General features: G+C 43.0%; 2 protein-coding genes across 10 annotated transcripts in view; one reads left to right on the top strand and one right to left on the bottom strand.

The window, feature by feature from the left end:
• Window positions 1-1,022: 1,022 nt before the first annotated feature.
• Window positions 1,023-15,976, bottom strand: FASTKD3 (FAST kinase domains 3). 4 transcript variants are annotated; one of them, XM_045003666.1, is made up of 7 exons: window positions 15,889-15,976; window positions 11,373-12,831; window positions 10,593-10,678; window positions 8,197-8,371; window positions 5,795-5,864; window positions 3,363-3,477; window positions 1,023-2,503 (listed from the first exon to the last, which is right to left on the bottom strand). In XM_045003666.1, exons 2-7 carry the CDS (start codon window positions 12,799-12,801, stop codon window positions 2,405-2,407), a joined length of 1,974 nt encoding a protein of 657 aa, XP_044859601.1. In that variant the 5' UTR covers window positions 12,802-12,831; window positions 15,889-15,976; the 3' UTR covers window positions 1,023-2,404. The 4 variants fall into 4 exon arrangements, with proteins under 4 accessions (XP_044859601.1, XP_044859602.1, XP_044859603.1 ...); XM_045003667.1 differs by lacking the exon at window positions 15,889-15,976 and adding an exon at window positions 14,802-14,855; XM_045003668.1 differs by lacking the exons at window positions 1,023-2,503; window positions 3,363-3,477; window positions 5,795-5,864; window positions 15,889-15,976 and adding exons at window positions 8,722-8,807; window positions 14,450-14,763 and having other exon boundaries at window positions 8,234-8,371.
• Window positions 15,977-16,003: 27 nt separating this feature from the next.
• MTRR (5-methyltetrahydrofolate-homocysteine methyltransferase reductase) overlaps window positions 16,004-19,182 on the top strand; it is a 129,007-nt gene continuing 125,828 nt past the window's right edge. The window contains exon 1 of one of the 6 annotated variants that reach the window (XM_045003657.1): window positions 16,004-16,192. The gene's annotated coding sequence lies outside the window, so the exon portion shown is untranslated. Of the gene's footprint in view, window positions 16,193-16,218; window positions 16,405-16,424; window positions 16,547-19,182 lie in introns of those variants that run through there. The other 5 variants (XM_045003663.1, XM_045003661.1, XM_045003658.1 and 2 more) reach the window with 5 other exon arrangements.

Raw genomic sequence — 19,182 nt, 5'->3', positions numbered from 1 at the left:
CCTCTCTTTGCATTCCTCTACTACAGGCTCCTCCTCCTTGCTCATCATGCTTGGGAGCAGCTCCCTGCAAACACCTGAAAACTACCATATTATCCTCCTTCAAACTTTACCTTACCATTAAGCTGCTGCTGTGCTGATGCCATAACCATATCATGCTAGCCTGTGCTGTATCATTGTTTTCTTGTAGACTCCTGCCTGTCTCCATCTGTTGCCTCTTGTCTTATGCTCAGACTGCAAGCTCTTTAGGGCAAGGATTGTATTTTTGTTCTGGGTTTGTACAGTGCTTAGCACGGTGGTCTATGACTAGAGCCCCTAGAAGCTATGATAATACAAATAATAAGGTGTTTCTTTTGCTCCCCCTCACTTCACCTGGGGAGACTATTCTCTGACAGTCCATTCCTCACCTTCACTCACTCACTTGGTGATCTGAGTGGAAAGGTGAAGTGCTGATCAGGGGAGTACTGTTTGAGCTTTATAACAAGCTCTCTTTTGATTGGTGCTCAGCTCTATTCCCTAGCTATGTGAGCCAGCAGAGTGGGGAGTCTAGATGGTTGAACTGACCCAGAAAACTGGCCTGACTGGCAATTTGCCAGAGTGCCACACTCCCACACCAGTGAGAGCAGGGAGGGGTGAGGTAAGGATTGGGAAAGGACAAAGTGAGGAGAAAGCACATTAGGGTAAATAAAATCTAGATGTCCTTACAGCTCTGGGCATCAACCTCAAACCTCTGGGTACTGCTTGGCAGCTCTGACAGATGTCTGCATTTCAAAAGCAATCAACAGGGACATTTAGCTTACATCTACACAGGAATAAAACATTCGCAGTTGGCCTAAGTCAGCTCACTTGGGCTTGTGCTCCGAGCTGAAAAATTACTAAGTAGACATTCAGGTTTGGACTGGACCATTCCCTTTTGCAAAGTTCCAGAGCAGGAGCTCCAGCCCAAGCCTGAATATCTACACAACAATTTTTCAGACCAGAGCCTGAAGCCTGTGAGCCTGAGTCAGCCGACCTGTGGGTTTTTATCCTTGTGTAGATGTACCCTCAGAAGAAAACAAAACAAAAAAACAGAACCGATGCTAGAGGAGGTGGATGTTTTAACAAAATAAGAAGAGTTGTATTTTTGTTTTGTTTTAAAACTATAGGAATTTTCCCTCTGACTTAGGTCACCTGCCATCTGTAGTAATTAGGGTCAATCTTGCTTAACTTTGTTTCCTTTATGTCCAGTGATGTGTAATTACTTGTGCAAATAGTAAAGCCAATGTACAGTCTAGCCTGGCTGGAAGATTTTTCCCCACTGAACTCATCCAGTGTTCTCCAAGTCAAGCTGAGCTACCTCTATCTCACACATCATCTCCAGCAACACAGACTCTGCCAAACAAATGAGGCCCTCAGTGCCACCTGTGTAACTCTATTCGCTTGCTATCAGAGAAAATAAGGTTGATTTGACAGTGTAAGGTAGCCGGGGATTCAAGTTTCATCTTTAAGAACAATTCTTCATTTTATCTGGAAAAGGAGCTTTATAACAAACAGCACTGGATTGATGACCATGCAATGAATTTTTCATACTTTCAAATAAATTATTTTACTCTATGATCAATGGGCCATAGTGCTCTTTACTGGAGTCACTGAACATTAAAACCACTAGTATTTTAGGTTCTATGTAATACAGCTCAGAAATCTAAAATGGTGAAAAATATAAATAAGAATAATATAAATATGAATGAAGTGCACTGATTTTCTTTCACATTTAGAATGCCTAGTAAAGAGAAAACTTGCATACTTAAAATCACATTATTAAAAAAATCAATACAAGTTTAAATATATATGCAATTCTGAGAATACTTTTCTTTAGGGTATTTAAATTTGTTTCATAAGTACTAAGCCTTTTGATTCACACTAGAGGCAAAATTCTACCCTGCTTTACATATTTTGGAAACTCCAATAATTCCAGCATTGCAGAGTGTAAGACAGTACATAATTTGACACTGTGCAACTGAATTTATTGTACCACTGGAAAAGCCCCGATCAGTAACAACTTGAATGTCTAGCAACGTTTAGTAACCCCACATACAATGATGTATTTACCCATTTATAAGCATATCTCTGTCAACTCTAAAAGGAAAAGTGCAATACCCAGGAAACTCAGCGTGAACGGTTTTGCAAGCATTTTCCATTATTATTCAGCCGCAGTAAATATTCACACAAAATAACAAATTCTGTTGCCCTTTTTCATTCTTTGTACATCAATCCATCCAGGAACTGGAGAGCCTCACATTCAGAAGCTAAAATCATCCTATGAGGAGTTACTTTGAAAGTAGAGTGGTTCTCCCATTCAAAAAATATACACTTCACAGTACCTAAAGGTGCTGTAGACCAGTCTGTATTCTATTATTGTTATATTGTATCACCAGTTGAGCCTGTAGGTATGAGGAAAAATTTTCTTGTGCAGATATTCTACTATCTCTCTGCTGTTATCTAAAGTCTCGAACTCAAAAAATGGAATCTGGAAGTTAAAGAGAGAAATGGTTGTGAGAAATGGCTTTAAATGAACAACTGTATTACAGTCAATATTCTTTAAGATTAACTTTCATAAAATGAAATTTTCCTTAATGAATAATTTCATGTCATAAATGATGTTAAGCTTTTAAAAATGCAAATTAAGCTTCCAATCTTGCAAATGATTCTATGCAAGTGGACCCTATAGCGACTGCCTAAGTGTGACGTTCATTGCAGGATCAGGGCCTAAGTCAGTTACTATTAGAACTAGGTGACTATAAAAAGTTGGGTGCACTGAACTAGCTGATTATAACAAATTCTCCATTTGCAAAATTTAAAAAAGGATTTTACTTCAATCCACAGGGGAAAAAAGTCTTTCAGCAAAAAGTAGCTATGAACAACAAGCAAAATAATGAAAATGATCTAGTTGTAGGGATTCTAGGAACAGAAAAGAGGCTTTATAGGTATTCTTTACCAAGAAACCCTTCACCTTTAAAAAAAAAATATTCCAGTTAAGGTCTTTTGAAAATAAAAAAAAATGAGACATTTAGGTACAAACCCTAGTCTCACTGAACTCAGTGACAAAACTTCCACTGAAGTCAATGGGACCAGGATTTGAATCTTAAACAGTCATAGGAGCTGAGTGCTCTTGAAATTTGCAACCGGCAAGCAGAAAGAATGAACTAATAATAAAAACGAAAAGGAAGACAAGCAGAAGAGACCAAGAAAGGGAAGAAGTCACACAGCCAGGGCAAGTCCACAACCAGCATGGAAGTGATTGCAGCAGTAGCTTTAAGCTTTATTATAAATTAGCCTTCAATTTTTTTCTAGCTAGAGAAGCACCAGCTGATAGCTTCAGCCTTTACCTGCACAACTTCATAACCAAGTAACTGCAAATGTCTTTGTTTAATAGCTTCTTTGCCTAGAAGACTGTGGTTGTTGCTGCAAAACCTCTTTGGACCATCAATACACAGGGCTATTCTAAAAATCAAACAGAAAAGTGCATTTAAAAACAATGTTATCAATTAGACCTACTCTGTGGGCCCCAGGGAAAGGGGCAAGGGTTATTGCCTCTTCCCCACACCCTTTTAGAGCACATGGTCCCTCAGGGGGTCAGAGCAGAGGGGATGCTACTGTGATTGGCCCCTACCAGGGTAGAGTGATTTAAATCAAGGCAATTTAAATAATTTGAGTTTTTGTTATCATTTATTTAAATCAGGTTGAAACTTTCTAAAATTAATTTGAAAAATGTTATACAGCAATTTTAGATTAAAATATATAATGAATCAAATTACCTAAATTGTTTATTTGCAATGCCACTATTGGTGGGGTATCTTATTTGAATACTGAAAACAAGACTCTGATCCTGCAAATACTTAAGCAGGTAGCTTTACTTAAATGAACGTTATCTAAAGTTAAGCATGTTTATAAGGTTTGCAGCATCAGGGGCAAAAACTGTATTTTGATTAAAAATGTCTCTCAATGGCATAAAACCTTTGTCATTCCAAAACAAAATTTGCCTCATCTTTCACAATGTGCATTTTTCAATAAATACTTTCAATAAATTAAAGTTATTGTGAACATAGGCCAAACTTTTCAAATGTAAGAGGCTATGTTTAAGCTCCTAACCCCACATTTTGACAACTATAGGTGGGATTTTCATGACTTAGGAGCACAAATCCCACGGATATCAAACTGCAAATTGTAGTGGAGGAGTACAGCCTTGTCAAAGCATCTCAACTTTCTTGACTTGTGGAAGTCCAATTGCAAATTCATAGTATAAGTTCCTTGCTTATCAATTTAGTTCAGGGGTGGCCAACCTGTGGCTCCGAAGCCACATGTGGCTCTTCAGAAGTTCATATGTGGCTCCTTGTATAGAACCAATTCCAGGGCTGGAACTACAGGCGCCAACTTTCCAATGTGCTGGGGGGTGCTCACTGCTCAGCCACAGGCTCTGCCCCCACTCCACCTCTTCCTGCCCCCCTCCCCAGAGCCTGCAGTGCCCTCACTCCTCCCCGCACCCTTCCAGAGCCTTCTGTATGCCACGAAACAGCTGATTGGGAGGTGCGGGGAGGGAGGGGAAGGTGCTGATTGGCAGCGCTGCTGGTAGGTGAGAGGCACTGGGAACAGGGATTGTTTAGTCTGCAGAAGAGAAGAATGAGGGGGGATTTGATAGCTGCTTTCAACTACCTGAAAGGGGGTTCCAAAGAGGATGGATCTAGACTGTTCTCAGTGGTAGAAGATGACAGAACAAGGAGTAATGGTCTCAAGTTGCAGAGGGGGAGGTTTAGGTTGGACATTAGGAAAAACTTTTTCACTAGTAGGGTGGTGAAGAACTGGAATGGGTTACCTAGGGAGGTAGTGGAATCTCCTTCCTTAGAGGTTTTTAAGGTCAGGCTTGACAAAGCCCTGGCTGGGATGATTTAGTTGGGTTTGGTCCTGCTTTGAGCAGGGGGTTGGACTAGATGACCTCCTGAGGTCGCTTCCAACCCTGAGATTCTATGATTCTAAGCTGATGTGGGGCTGCTGACATATTACTGTGGCTCCCTGGCAATGTACACTAGTAAATTCTGGGTCCTTCTCAGGCTCAGATTGGCCAACTCTGATTTAGTCTCTGAGGTTGCGCTGGTCTCACATGAAGTATGTTCTGAATCATAGATTATTAGGGTTGGAAGGGACCTCAGGAGACCATCTAGTCCAACCCCCTGCTCAAAGCAGGACCAATCCTCAAATGGTCCCCTCAAGGATTGAACTCACAACCCTGGGTTTAGCAGGCCAATGCTCAAACCACATGTTAATGAGGCCCTGGACTTAACTTTTTCAGCACACAGATGACATTTTAAAGGTTACATTAATTAGTACAAAAAAATCTGTTTTGTAAAATTTCAGATTTTACATAATTAGGAAACTAAAGAAACAAGTACCAAACATCCACTTTAGCAACTTAAAAGTATAAAATGAAAAGAAAATAAACAATTAATAAAGTAAGTAAAATAATTTGATTTAATTTTTATTTATTAGAAAATTAGTGTTATCCACTCTGGCTCTTACACAGTGAAGAGTGAGTTTCTCATCTGTCCCTCATAACCACTAACAATCTTGGGTCTATATGTGATACATTGCAAGTCAAAGTTTTAAGATACCCAGGGTATAAATCTGGCTCCATTGCAATCAATGGCAAACCTCCCATTGACTTCAATTGGGCCAGAATTTCACCCTGAATATTGCCATTTTTGTCAATGTTAATATAATCTCACAGTCTGATAGTCTTTGCCTCTAATGTTTGTAGTTCTCTTACCTCCTGTGCACCTCCTCATATCGGGTGGCAGGTAATACGAAGCCTTCTTCATCTAATTTAATCTCAACATCTGCATTGGGGAAGGGATGAGTGGGAAAGAAAAACAAATCCTTTCATACAATATACACTGCTTATTGTAATTTCCATCTATTTCTTATTAATACTTTTCCCTGAATGACAGACACTCCCCAAGAACGAACGTAACTTTCTATTGCAAATTACATCTATCCATGTGCAGGTCTAAAAAGGAGTTAAGAAGAAAGAGGTGGTTAATGATTAAAGAATAAACAAGGCAGACAACATGTGGAAACATTTCTAAAAAAGACATATGTAAATTATGCAACCGCTGGTTATGTATAATCTGGGCAACCAGCAATTACCACGGACAACAACCTAGACCTTCCGTTTGCCAAGATTTTAATCAAGGAATGATTGTTTGGCCTCATGCATACTTGAAGTGGAGAATTTTCTGACATTCAAGAAAAGATAGTGGCATATCTTCATTTTTCCACAGCTGTATTGCCTACAATGTGAGTGTATAACACTAGTAGCTTCCTTTCTATATCTCCTTTTAACTACCCCACCAACATCTCAGTAAAATATCCTTTCCACCCTTAAGTTTAAAATGAGTGGACTCCTGCTAAATAAGATTTGTGTGTGCATATGCAAATCTGAGGTTACCTTTCCCTGCCTGACAAGACATTTTGGAGATGGTTTAAAAACAAATTTTTTTTTTTTTAAACAGAACAAAAATTCTCTATTTTTCAGTGTTTTCTCTTTCTGCACTGTGCCATGAGTCAGTTAAGAACTCTGAATTTCAAACTATGATATTTTGATAAATACTGCTTTTTTAAAAGCTTTATTTATAGCCTTAATTTTATCAGATTTTTTTTTTTTGGTCTCAGAGATCAAAATATATATTTAACATAAATAAGAATATATTAAACTGCACATTTTCTGTCTTTCATAGAAAGAGTTGGGTGGTAACTTATAACTGCTGGCCATCACATCTGTTCACAGTCTTCAAAGAAAATGCCTGGCTTGCTGTGAATATCACAGTGTAGGCAGAGAAATGTGCAGCCTGAAAAAATCCTAGACAGGAAGGAAGGAGACATGGGTCTCTAATCCAGAGAGGTGACGGCAGAGGAGCTGGGAGACTAGAATGGGTACCTTTGGTGGACCATGGAGATGGAATACAGGTGCAGTTGCTCTAAACCGTGACAACAGGGTGCAAAGTTATGCTGCTATAATACCTTGAGACTGGTAGGCCAAGTGCAAGCTCACGCAAAGGTCCCAGGCCTCACTGAACACTTGCAAATGGATAGCTAGAAACCAATCTTGCTTACCTGTGTGTTAGCATTATCAAAATAGACATTAGATGGTAAGTTGATAAGAATGTGTTTAGACTTTATAAAATGCTTGTAATATGTTGCACGTATTGATCTCACTTATAACCTCTATAGCCCATGGTATAAAGTTATACTGAAGCGTTTGCATTGCAAACCTCTGTAATTTTGTAACTCGCCAAATAGGACACGCAGCATTGATTAAGATAAAGTGCTTGTCCATGGCCACTGAAGGCAAATTAAGCATTGTGTAGCATCAAAGGACAAAGACTTTACTGACTGCATTCCTAATTTCCTCCAGGAAGGAGAGACCTATGCATGAACTCATCCCATCAGTTTGGACTCTGTAGTGGAGGGGATAAAAATCCCTGACAAGGAGAAACTGAATCTCTCTTTCATGCTGTTTAGACTGAGAGGCAAATATTCCTAAACACGAGCAAAGAGATCCCCATGCTACTTGGTAGGGGTTAGCCCTGAAAGATGCTTTGAATTGACCGATTACTACAACTCTGTCAACTTTTGAATCAGAGACTGAATCGCACTTGTGTATATGCTTTCTTGCTTTAACCTGTAAATAACTCTGATTTCTTTTTCCTAGTTAATAAACCTTTAGTTAGTTTATTCTAGGATTGGCTACCAACATTGGTTTTGGTGTGAGATCTAAGGAACAAACTGATCTGGGGTAAGTGGTTGGTCGCTTGGAACTGGGAACAACCTGCAATATTTGTGATGTATGTGTAAGTGACCACTTAACACATGGTCCTGCTTGCCTGGGTGGCAAGACAGACTGGAGTGTCTAAGGGGACTGTCTGTGACTCCATTAGCAAACTATGGTTGTACTTTGGGAATTCACATATGTTATTGGGTTGGTGATATCTAACTACAGATCATACCACCAATTTGGGGTGTCTGCCCTTCATTTTGACATTCTGCCCTGAAATTGGCACTTTCAGTCTTGAGCCACTCCAGACAGTGTGACAATAATCATAGAATTAGAGAAGTGTAAGTCTGGAAGGTCCAGTCCCCCCTACCTTAAAAAATGGCAACATCACTCACCTAATGTATAGCAATATGGTGTCAACACATGAGAAGCAAAATACATTCTTGTTCCTAGCAAATCAACTAGTCCAGTCTTCACCCTGTTGTAGAAGTGAACATCCACAGAGGACTCCAGTGAACGGCCAGGTACGAGAAAGGACTTTACTCGATACTTTGGAAGGAGTTTAGGACCCTATCAAAAGAGCAAAGAAAAGGAAATACTCATAAAATTTCACTTAGCAAGAAAAAAGGTAAAATCTAAGCCTCTATCTGCTCTGCACTTGCAGTTACTTCAGTAGCACACAGAAACATTTCCTACATATGCAGATAATAAAGAAACTAAAAAATAATGAGGCAGGTAAGCTATTTTTTTTTAATAACTAGTAAGTGTATTACTGTAACAAAGTATACATAATGTGCTTCAGTATCTTGTTGAATCAGGACCATAATAGGACCATAACAAACAGGAAATACTACACCAAACTAAAACAGAAACACTCCAAGCAAGACTCTTATTATATGTCCAAATATATATTCACCCACCATCAGCTTCAAGTGTGGCCTGGGGTAGTCCACACCACAGGCTGCAAGGAGACAAGCCTGAAGGTTTCAATTTCCCAGTGGAGCTGCTTGGGGAAGCACAGGAGCTTGTGTTACCTTCTATATCCTCTCATACCAAAAAGAAAAAAACAAAGGGAACATCTTCTATACATGGCTCAGTGCAATGGGTGAGTTCACTCCCAATGGATGTCGTTTGAGATCCCTGCTGTCTGAGTCATGGTAACTATGCCTGCCAGATGTGCTTGGTTTCCAGTCCTCCTGACCTCCTGTCAGTTACAGGTGGGTCCCAGAATTATGTAGCTCCAACACTAACATCAGCTCTGTCCTGTCCCTTCAGAACCAGGCACAGGAAACAAGGAGAAAAAGACAGCTCTGCTGTTAGACTCTTACAGTCGGGCCAGACAACACTTTACTTTCCTGTGGAAAGTAAAGAAATTAGGCAAGAGTGATTTGCCAGCATTTTACATAGCGAGAAATTGAGAGAAGAGAGCATCCCATGACTCAGATGTTCCTCCCATTAGACAAAAAATGCTCTCTCTTCCACTGGGCTTTCACATTTCTGTGGGATAGGAAAAATAAAGACTCCGTCTTTCTCATCATGAAGATTCCTAGCTCTTAATGTCCTCCTAAAGCAGAATTTCATTTATGGTCTGAAGAGCTTGTCACTTCCTCATCCCCAACTCCTACAACTTCAGGTTTTATAACATATCTCAGGCTAAGGGAAGCAGTCCCCTTATCACGGTGCTCCCTTTCTCACCAGCCTTTGTAAATTATATTGAATTTCTATGGGTTAAAGTGTGAGGAGCAGGACAGCTGTTTATTATGTAGTGGTTGTGAGAGAAACCATAAGGACCTGACCCTGTGAAATGCTGTATACCCTCAACCCCCAGGGGTGTGGATATCACCCAGCACCTCGCAGCATCAGGCTATTAAAAGGGTAGACCAAACCTTTCCTCCAAAAAGTTTGTTTTGATGAATCAGCATTTTCCTGCCAATAAATGTTCTGTCAGACAAATTGCCAGCCAGAGTAGGTTAAGTTTCTTCTACACATTTTTGAAATCCTTGCCAATAACCCTTCCCTCTGCAACCAGACAGGATTCCAGTGTATGCCTTCACACTGGGATTTTTTGTAATGGCTGCCTACGGTGCATTGTAATTGGTTGTGCAGAGAACAGAAAAATAAAGTAGGACAATTTTATTGCCTCACAATTTTAATCATGAAAAGAGACCTACAGATGCTCCCCGACTTACACAAGCATTACACAATCCGTAACTTGAATTTTGCGTAAGTCGGAAACGTATACCCGACCATTACACCAGAAAAACCAACAAAAAAACCCAAACTATTTCTAGCTTACGGAACTTTTTCTGTAAGTGTGGATTTGCATAAGTTGGGTTTGCGTAACCTGGGGGGCATCTGTCTATATCTATATCAGAGGTCTTGAAACTGTGGGGCGCAGAGGAACGTTTGTAGAGGGTGCAACAGGGCCTAGGCTAGCCCCCACAGGGGGCAGGGAGGGAGTGCCACCAGCCCCGATCCCAGTTCTCCTCCAGCCTTGCCCCCAGCCCCTGACTGTGCCTCTGCCCCTGTACTGGCCCCAGCCTTGGCCCAGGGCCTCAGCTCTGTTCCTGTCCCCCCTTGCCTCATCTGCGTCACCTCTCTCCCGGAGCCAGGGTCCCACTCCTGGCCCGGGGGGCGAGGGAGGGGCAGACGGGGACAAGAGGGGGGCATGACCCTGACAAGTTTAGGGACCATCAGTCTATATTATGTTGCTTCAGAAGGAACAATTATGCAACGATTACTACATGGACTAAAAAAATTCCCAAACAATATTTCAACTTATATCCACTACCTCATAGAAGGGACACTCCAGGGTAACTGTTAAAAACAGCTGGGTCAGCTGTGAGAGGACAAATCTGTCCAAACCTGGTGTTTGAGCTGAAACAAAAAGATTCAGACATTCAGTACAGATATGTGTTCAACAAGAATTCTCATGCAAGTCATTGTACAAAGGGAAGCTGCTTTTAAATAAACATGCACAAAAGCTGCTTTATCCTAAATCATTAACAGAACATGCAAATAAACTTAAAAATTACATATAAAAATCAAATATTTGAAAATCATATATCCCACTTATAGCTGTATTTTTAAAGTCTGAAGAAAAATAACTATCTGGCAAGATCTGAATTCAGGGTTCTTCATGTTATCTTGCAAGATATCATGACATCAGAGGGGCAGCAAGTTCTAGTGGATTAAGCATGGGAAAGGAAGCCTCTGCCACCCGCCCCCTCAATGTGTAATTCAGTTTCCCGATTTCTAAGCTGAGGATAATATTTACTAATTTCTGATGATCAACTGGTTAATGTTTATGGAACACTTAAAATATGAAGGCGCTAAGTCTTATTATTTAATCAGAAACAGCTAAAGCAGGGAAGGAGCCTATCTTCCTGCTCTCCTTTAGACATTTCTGTCTCTAAACTTTGTACAGGTACCTTCAACTTCCTAGTCCCCTCTTCTTCAGTTAGCTCCAACAGCTGATTGTGGCGTTTGAGATATATAGGTGGCAAGGAGGTGGTATGAGAGAAGCTAATATACAGAGTAACAGAGATACAGATGAACTTGGGGTCCTTACCCTGCAGCTGTTGAATAAAATAGGGGTTAAATATTTTTGCCAGAAAGTTTACTGGATAGCGCTCAATAAGGGTGCATGAGTGGAGCAGATTCAGCAGGGTGTGAGGCTGAAACTGAGTAAAGCGAGCATTTAGTATCCTTTCAAGTTTTCTGAAGACAGAGGGAGCACTTGGTGGTAGGTAACTGAGTGTCCCAAATGGAACAATATACTCAGCAATCTGTTTGGTGGTGTATTTGTCGGCATTATAAGCAAAACTTTCTGCCACGGCATCAAAGATGGGCTTAGAACGGATCAGCTTTCTGCAGCAGTACTGCATGACTCTGCTGACTGCTTCAGGGTGCATGGTGAAGGAGGATTTGGGAACAAGCCTTTCCAGCGCTTCTGTGAAGAATTGGTCGGTGTGTCCAAAATGTATGAAAGCTCCCAGCACATTTACTAGTTCATCATCTGTGAATTGAGGGACATGCCTCACTGAATACTTACACAGTCTTATTACTAAAGGGATTGCCTGAGTTTGGTCAAGAATAACCAGTGCCTTCAGTATTCTGCTTATCAATTTAGGACTCAGTTGGGGAGCTAAGGTTAAAGTGATGTTGTTCATGTGGTTTAACAAGTCTTGGTATTGTCCTTCTTCTGTAATACTCATCTGCAGCATTCCATAAACCATTGCTATTTCCTCAGAGGTCCATTCTTCAAGCTTTTTTCCTTGTACTTGGTTCACAATTTGTTCCAGCATTGTACAACCTGGGCCTTCCAAATCAAGCAAGCTTTCTCCAAGAATACACAGGTTTCTAATGGTTAATTGTCCCTTATCAAGCCGTTTCTGGCTCTCTGATACCAAACGTACAATCAGAGTACTCCAGGGATCTACACGCAACTTTATCAAAGCCTGCAAAGCAGTCACGAGACCAGTGTCTGACAGCTTTTGTGATTCATGTTCAAACTGAAAGCATAATGACCTGAAGACTTCATTCTCCAATATGGCTTCAGGATTCTTCAATCCACTGTCATCCACTTCAAATTCACAGATCCTCTGTAAAGCTGCTGCTGCCATGGTGTCTGATATAACTTCTAAAGAACTCAGAAATTTAAAAATCTCATTGGATGAATTCAAGCTGTTCAGCTCCATGAAAATTTTTTGTTGATCTATCCATTTGCCATCAGATTTAGAACTGTTCCCAGCATCTCTGTGAAGATGTACAGTTCCCATAATGGAGTTATGCTGGTTCCAGAGTTCTGCGTGGTAGTTTCTACAAAACACACACCGAAACCTAACCCTTGAAAGTACTGTGCCAAAGACCGAGGAACCACAGCACCATGACCTTAGCCGTCTGCCTTGGTTCAAGGTTTTTCTTAGCGTTCCCAGGGATCTGCATGTGCGTACACTAGAAGAATAAAACTGGAAACTTTGTAAGTTAATCAAAGCCATACCCAAGCCAAGTGTTCTTCTGGAAGTTGCCTACAGGAGGAAAAAAAAAGAAAGGGACATTTTATAGAAAAATGACAGTTTCACAGGAATGTAGAAATTACCTTATTAGATTAGACCACTGGCCCATCTAGTCCAGATGCTTCAGAGGAAGTGGAAGAAACTCTACAGAGGACATTGAACAACCTGCTTATAGGATTTCTTCCTTGCTCCCTTAATAGTCTGTTTCCCAAAGACTCCCCCACCCCATCACACCAAAATAATTTTTCTTTGTTTTTTCCCCCAACTTGATTACTTTGTACATTTGACTGCAGAACATGTGGTCAGTTAGATTCCAATCCTATGGTTAGAACTGCTCAAGCACATGCCTATACCCAGGCAGTTGCAGCATCAGGGCCTTAGTTACTTGCACATACAGCAACAGAAATAAAATAAAATAATAAAAAAAGACAATATCATCCCATTCCTGCATCACATTTACTTCACTTTAAGTATATGAGTTATTAGATTGACTTCAATGCTTATAGAGGAGCATGTGTGTAAACATCTGCAGGATCATGGCTTCTCAATTAGAGGTCCTAAGAATTGGCATGGGAACTCACGAGTAAGTGTAGTGCTGTACCTGAAACTACCTTTAAAACTTGTTAAAGTTGACTTGATTTCAAGTTCACAGTGTTAATTAAGGAAAATATGCAAGAGTCCTATTATCAACAAGTATATTTTTTGACCTGCACATTGATAAATTATGTATTTAACATAAGAGTGGCCATACTGGGTCAGACCAAAGATCCATCTAGCCAAGTATTCTGTCTTCTGACAATGGCCAATGCCAGGTGCCCCAGAGAGAACGAACAAAACAGGTAATCATCAAGAGATTCATCCCGTCGCCCATTCCCAGCTTCTGACAAAGAGAGGTTAGGGACACTATCCCTGCCCATCCTGGCTGATAGCCATTGAGGGACCTATCCTCCATGAACTTCGCTAGTTCTAGTTCTTTTTTAGAACTGTGTTACAGTCTTGGCCTTCACAACACCTTCTGGCAAAGAATTCCACAGACTGACTATGCGTTGTGTGAAGAAATACTTCCTTTTGTTTGTTTTAAACCTGCTATAAACTTCATTTTTTGACACCTAGGTTGTGTGTTATGAGAAGGAGTAAATAGCACTTCCTTATTTACTTTCTCCACACCAGTCATGATTTTATGGACCTCAATCATATCCCCTGTTAGTCGCCAGGGTGCTTACTTTGGTAAGCCATGTGTCAGAGGTTGCCGACCCCTGCTCCAGTCATTTGGTACAGAAGATGATTTAAATGATAGGTTACAGACTTCAATTAGTAGTTCTGCAATTTCACGTTTGAATTCCTTCAGAACTATTGGGTGAATACCATCTGGTCCTGGTGACTTATTACTGTTTAGTTTATCAATTTGTTCCAAAACCTTCTATAATGACACCTCAATCTGGGACACTTTCATCAGATTTGTCACTTAAAAAGAAAGGCTCAGGTTTGGGAATCTCCCTCACATCCCCAGCAAAGAATTCATTTGGTTTCTCCGCAATGGTTTTATCGTCCCTTAGTGCTCCTTTAGCATCTCAATTGTACAGTGGCCCAACTGGTTGTTTTGCAGGCTTCCTGCTTCTGATGTACTTACTTTTTTTTTTTTGGTTATTACTTTTTGAGTCTTTGGCTAGCTGTTCTTCCAATTTCTTTTTGGTCTTCCAAATTATATTTTTACACTTAATTTGCCAGTTTATGCTCCTTTCTATTTTCCTCACTAAGATTTAACTTCCACTTTTTAAAGGATGCCTTTTTGCCTCTTACTTCCGTCCATATTCAACCAAATTAATGTGTATAGTTACACTGACTCTGCTTTGAGTTAACAAACTAGCACTTAATTGAAAGGCAGTTTCAGAGAAGTATTTTTATTGCCCCCCCTGCAAAGTTAGTAAGGAATCTACTTGGCATGCACATTAACTAAAAAGAAAGAATAGTATGTCATTCACATTTCCCCAAACTTCTGCCTATTTGTCTGCCTGTCAATCTGTCCTTAGAGTGAGAGTTCCTTGGAAAAAGCACCATTCCTTTTTTTCCTGTTTGGAAAGCACCTCGCCCTATAGCAGGTACTACTATAAAAACACAATAATAATACAAATATATTACTCTGTGTGAAACTTCAAGCAGGTCTTTGAATCAGTCTCCTTTCCTCCTATTTTATAACATTAGTCTTAACATCTTTGAAAGACAGTCTAACTGTTCATAATGAAAAAAAAAAGTTACAAGGCCTCAGCAAAGGTGTACTCATTTACAACAGTAAAGAATCTGGCCCTCTCAGTCCCAAGGTACAGATATCTCTCCCATAAAGGACATGTTACAGCTATGTCTAAAGGTACACTTCTCTGCACCTAGAGTAACACTCTAGTGGTGCATGATAATCTAATGAAGGACACAAAAACCCTTATCCACAACTATACACATTCCTATATTTGTTTACACTTGTGCAATGAGGGTGCAAAATGCTCTCATTCTGATTTGGTACCATTTTACATTCCCTTTGGACAGGAGTAAATGACTACAAAAGGAGGACGGCAACAGTTAATCAGGATTGGTACCAGATCTACTCCCATGGAATTCTACAGAACTACTCCCAGGAGGAAGTACTAGGTCTGGCAGCGTTTGCAGGATAGAAGCTATTTGCTAACTCGTGTTTAGCACGTAAGACGCTTGGCTATGAGCCACAGAGGACCAGTCTCCATTGCTAAATAAGTAGAAGAGTCAGGCGGCTACTAGAGCTTGTTGGGTTTAGGTTTTAGGGCCCAAAGCCTTGTTAGACACGAATTATTCTTTCTGAAATATGGTTTTAACCACGCGATCTCTCTCTGAAGAGCCAGTGGCGGTTTCCATCAGAGCAGGCTGGGCTTTAGCATAACGTCCTGTGCCGGTCCCCAGGCTCCCCGGGGATGGCGCATTCCCAGCGCTCAGCGGGGGAAAGGCCCAACCCCCGGCGTGGGGCCGCCTCCCCGCCCCGCTCCGCTCCCCATTGCGGGCTGCTGCTGCTGCTGCGCTCCGCCGAGCACGGGCCCGGCTCTGTACCTGGGTGACAGCCCGGGCCGGGCTCCGAGCGGCGACCCCAGCGACGCGCGCGAGCGGTGCCTCTTCCTCGATAAGACCCCGCCCCCTTCCGCCTGGCGTTCAGCTCTTGCTTGGGCCAACCACGGACTAACCCCGAGTGACCGCCCCGCCCGCCCGCATGGTCGCGTCTCCGCCGGGAAGGGGGCGGGGCCGCTCCTGACTCAACTCCGGGCAACGCGCCAGTTGGCCCGTGGGGGGGCCTCTTCCGCGCGGCGGTTGTGAGGGCGGCGCGACGGCCTCGGGGAGAGCGGGCAGCGCGGAGCTGGTGAGGGGCCGGGGCGCGAGCGCGTTGGGAGCGGGGTGACCGTTAGCGGCCGGCCGCGCGGGCTGGGCTCGCGGCGAGGCCCGTAGCTGCTTGGCGGGCGCGGGGCCCGGCTGCCGCGAGAGACCCGGGCGCGAGAGAAGGGAAACCCGGGCCCGGGTAAAGAACGAAACCCCGGTTCGTGCTGAGGAGACGAGGCGAGACCGTCCCTGCAGGTGAAAGGGGCGCAGCCTCCGTGTCCCTTCCCTGAGACTGGCCAGCGGGGGCGCCGGTCAGCGCCCCTTCCTCGCCGCGGGGGGCGGGGGGGGTGATACGGGACATCTGCTCTCTGGGGAATCGGTTTCAAAGCGGAGTGAGGTGGGTTTTAAATCTCAGTTTCGGTCTGTTTCACACACGCGGCTCCCGGAAGGCTGAGCAGAGCAGAGACCGGCCCTCTAACCCCGGACGCAATCTCGCTTCTTCCGACTATCCCCGGGTCTCGCGTGGGAAATAGTCCGGTCAGTCATCTTCTTCCGTGATGACGTAAGAACACGTGGCTCTTACCTTGAGCGCGAAGCACTTCTCAAGGGCGGCTCGTAGGTCTTTACAAATCCCCGCCCCCCTCGCCGCCGCCACTCAGCGTTATTCGGTAGCTTTTACCCTCCAGGACAAGGAGTCCTGTTCAGACCAGGTGACATTTTAAGACTCCAGGGTTGTGTTCTCAGTTTATTTCTCGGTTGACTCTTACCTGTGAGCTTCCTGATCATGACATCCTGCTTTCATTAATGCTTTTACAGTTAGGCACCTGCCTCTCATTGGCTTGGCAAAGGGGGGTCCAAAGAGGTCTGCCAATGTGGCAAGGGAGCCCTTTCCATTGGAAGGGTTGACTGAGGCTCAACAATACCTTCACTCTTATTTTTGATATTGAATCAACATGTATACAAGCTTCTTCCTTCTACTCTTCCTCCCAATATGAAAAGTCATGAAGGGGGGAGGGGGTTAAAAATACAAAAAATAGTTTTCTGTTCTCTGGGAAAATATAATAATTGTGCTTTAAACTCTGTCACCTTGATTTTTTTTTTGTTTGAGCCTGTCCCCTGCTGCTGACTTCTGTAGGTTGTGTCCACACTATATGCCTGCACAGTGTATTTTGAACATGTGAACTGTACACATTTACTTCCCCAAAGCATCTCAGTGCATTTCTTATGTGTCATTTGCAATACAACTTGTCTTTGGTTGGCAATGTGATGTTCTGTTCAGGATACCCACAACTGTAAGTCGCACCCCTCTACCTCAGCAAGTGAGGACTTTGTTTATTCTTGAGGGAATTCTGTGCCAAAATTTTTTAAAAAATCTTGCCAAAAAAATAAAAATTATGCACATAATATTCTAAAATTCTGCAAATGTTATTTGTTAATAAATAAAGGTGGCTCCAGCACATCAGTGGGGAGCATAGGCCACTGGCTCCATTGATGTGTGAGATTACCCTGAAGCCCCCACCTCCCCCAGTACAGGGACTCAGCAGTGAGGTGGCCCCCAACCCTGACACAGTACAAGGGACAAACCTGCCTTAGAAACACCCCAGGCATAACAGGTGTAGGTGGGCAGACTCAGCCCAGCAGGATCCAAGTGCGGAAGGGCTTAGTGTGGGGCATCCATCTGTGGGTGAGAGGTTTCTATGTGGGGCAATCTGGGTGTGGGTGGCTCAGTGGGTAATCTGGATGCACAAGGGCTCATTGTGGGGTTTCAGCTGCAGGGGCAATGAGATGCTGTAGGGGATCCAGGTGAAGGTGGTTGAGGCTCAGCAGGGGGGTCTGGGTGTGGGGAGATGGGGCTTGGTGGTGGGGGGTGTTGGGGAAGTGGGGCTTGATGGGGTGGGGGTCCAGGTGCAGCTGGTTGGGGCTCAGTGTTGTAGGGGTTGTCAGGCTGAGGGTTCGATGGGCCTGCTTAATGGGGAGCCCCAGCTGCTGCAGAGGGGATGCTGCATGCTGGGCTCCTGCTCCCCTTTGGGATTCCCCTATCCCTTTTCTTCCCCCTCTCATGTGCCTTTTCCAGCCCCGTTCCTCACTCCAGGGGTGCTGGAACAAGGGTGTGTGTGTGTGTGTGTGTGCGCTGAGAGCCATTGAACCAAACTGTAAACCCTGTATATTATGGAAACCACTTCAAGCCAGGGGGTATGGCAGCACCCCCACACCCTAGTTCCAGCACCTATGCCTCACTCCCACATTCCCCTCCCCTGCCTTATTCCACTCCCTTCCTTCTCCACTGCCTCTTCCCCCTCATCCCCCCTTCCTTCCCCCCCGCCCCACTGCGGGCACTCACTGTTGCACAGAAAACAGGAAGGTTCCCAGCACGCAGAAGGGAGCATGACTGGCACTAGGACCCAGGAGGGCGTTCAGTTGCAGAGTTTACACACAACAGATACATACATATTACAACAACAGTGTGGTGTTGGAGGTAGTGAATGTCAGGCCAGATATCAGTTTCAGTAGAGTGGTTCGGGTGCCAGTGGGCATTGAGGAGCTCTTTGGGTCACAGACAGCCAGGAGGGCAAACAAATCTCTGTCTTGCTGTTTTCACCGTTTAGAACACTTTGTTGTTTTGGGGCATGTAAGTGTCAACAGATGTGAATGTGGTGAGGTTAAAAGGCATTGCTGTCATATTTTGACACTTTAGTACTATTCAATTTTATTATCTTTCATTTGGAACCTATAGCGTAAATGAACTGACCTACTGCCTTTTGAGTATATACAGGAAAGGAAGAAGAGTACAGAAAATAGTGTCAGTTCAGGTACATATCCTGCACTGTACAAGATATTCACCAGTGTGTGAGTCACTGTTATTTTATGTGAATCATGTAGGCTTCAGTTAGCTTCTTTGTGTGCCAGGGTCTTGGAATATTTCTGACCAACAGTCTTCTACTAATTCAGGACAGGTAAAATAAGCTCCTTTTGTAGTTTTTAAATTAAAAATTTTTTTTTGGCAGTATTCAGAGATAAATAACTGAAGTAAGC

Source organism: Mauremys mutica, chromosome 2, assembly GCF_020497125.1.
Source record: "Mauremys mutica isolate MM-2020 ecotype Southern chromosome 2, ASM2049712v1, whole genome shotgun sequence".
NCBI lineage: Eukaryota > Metazoa > Chordata > Testudines > Geoemydidae > Mauremys > Mauremys mutica.
The sequence above is the reverse complement of the archived record's forward strand: the minus strand, read 5'-3'. Positions and strand labels throughout refer to the sequence as shown.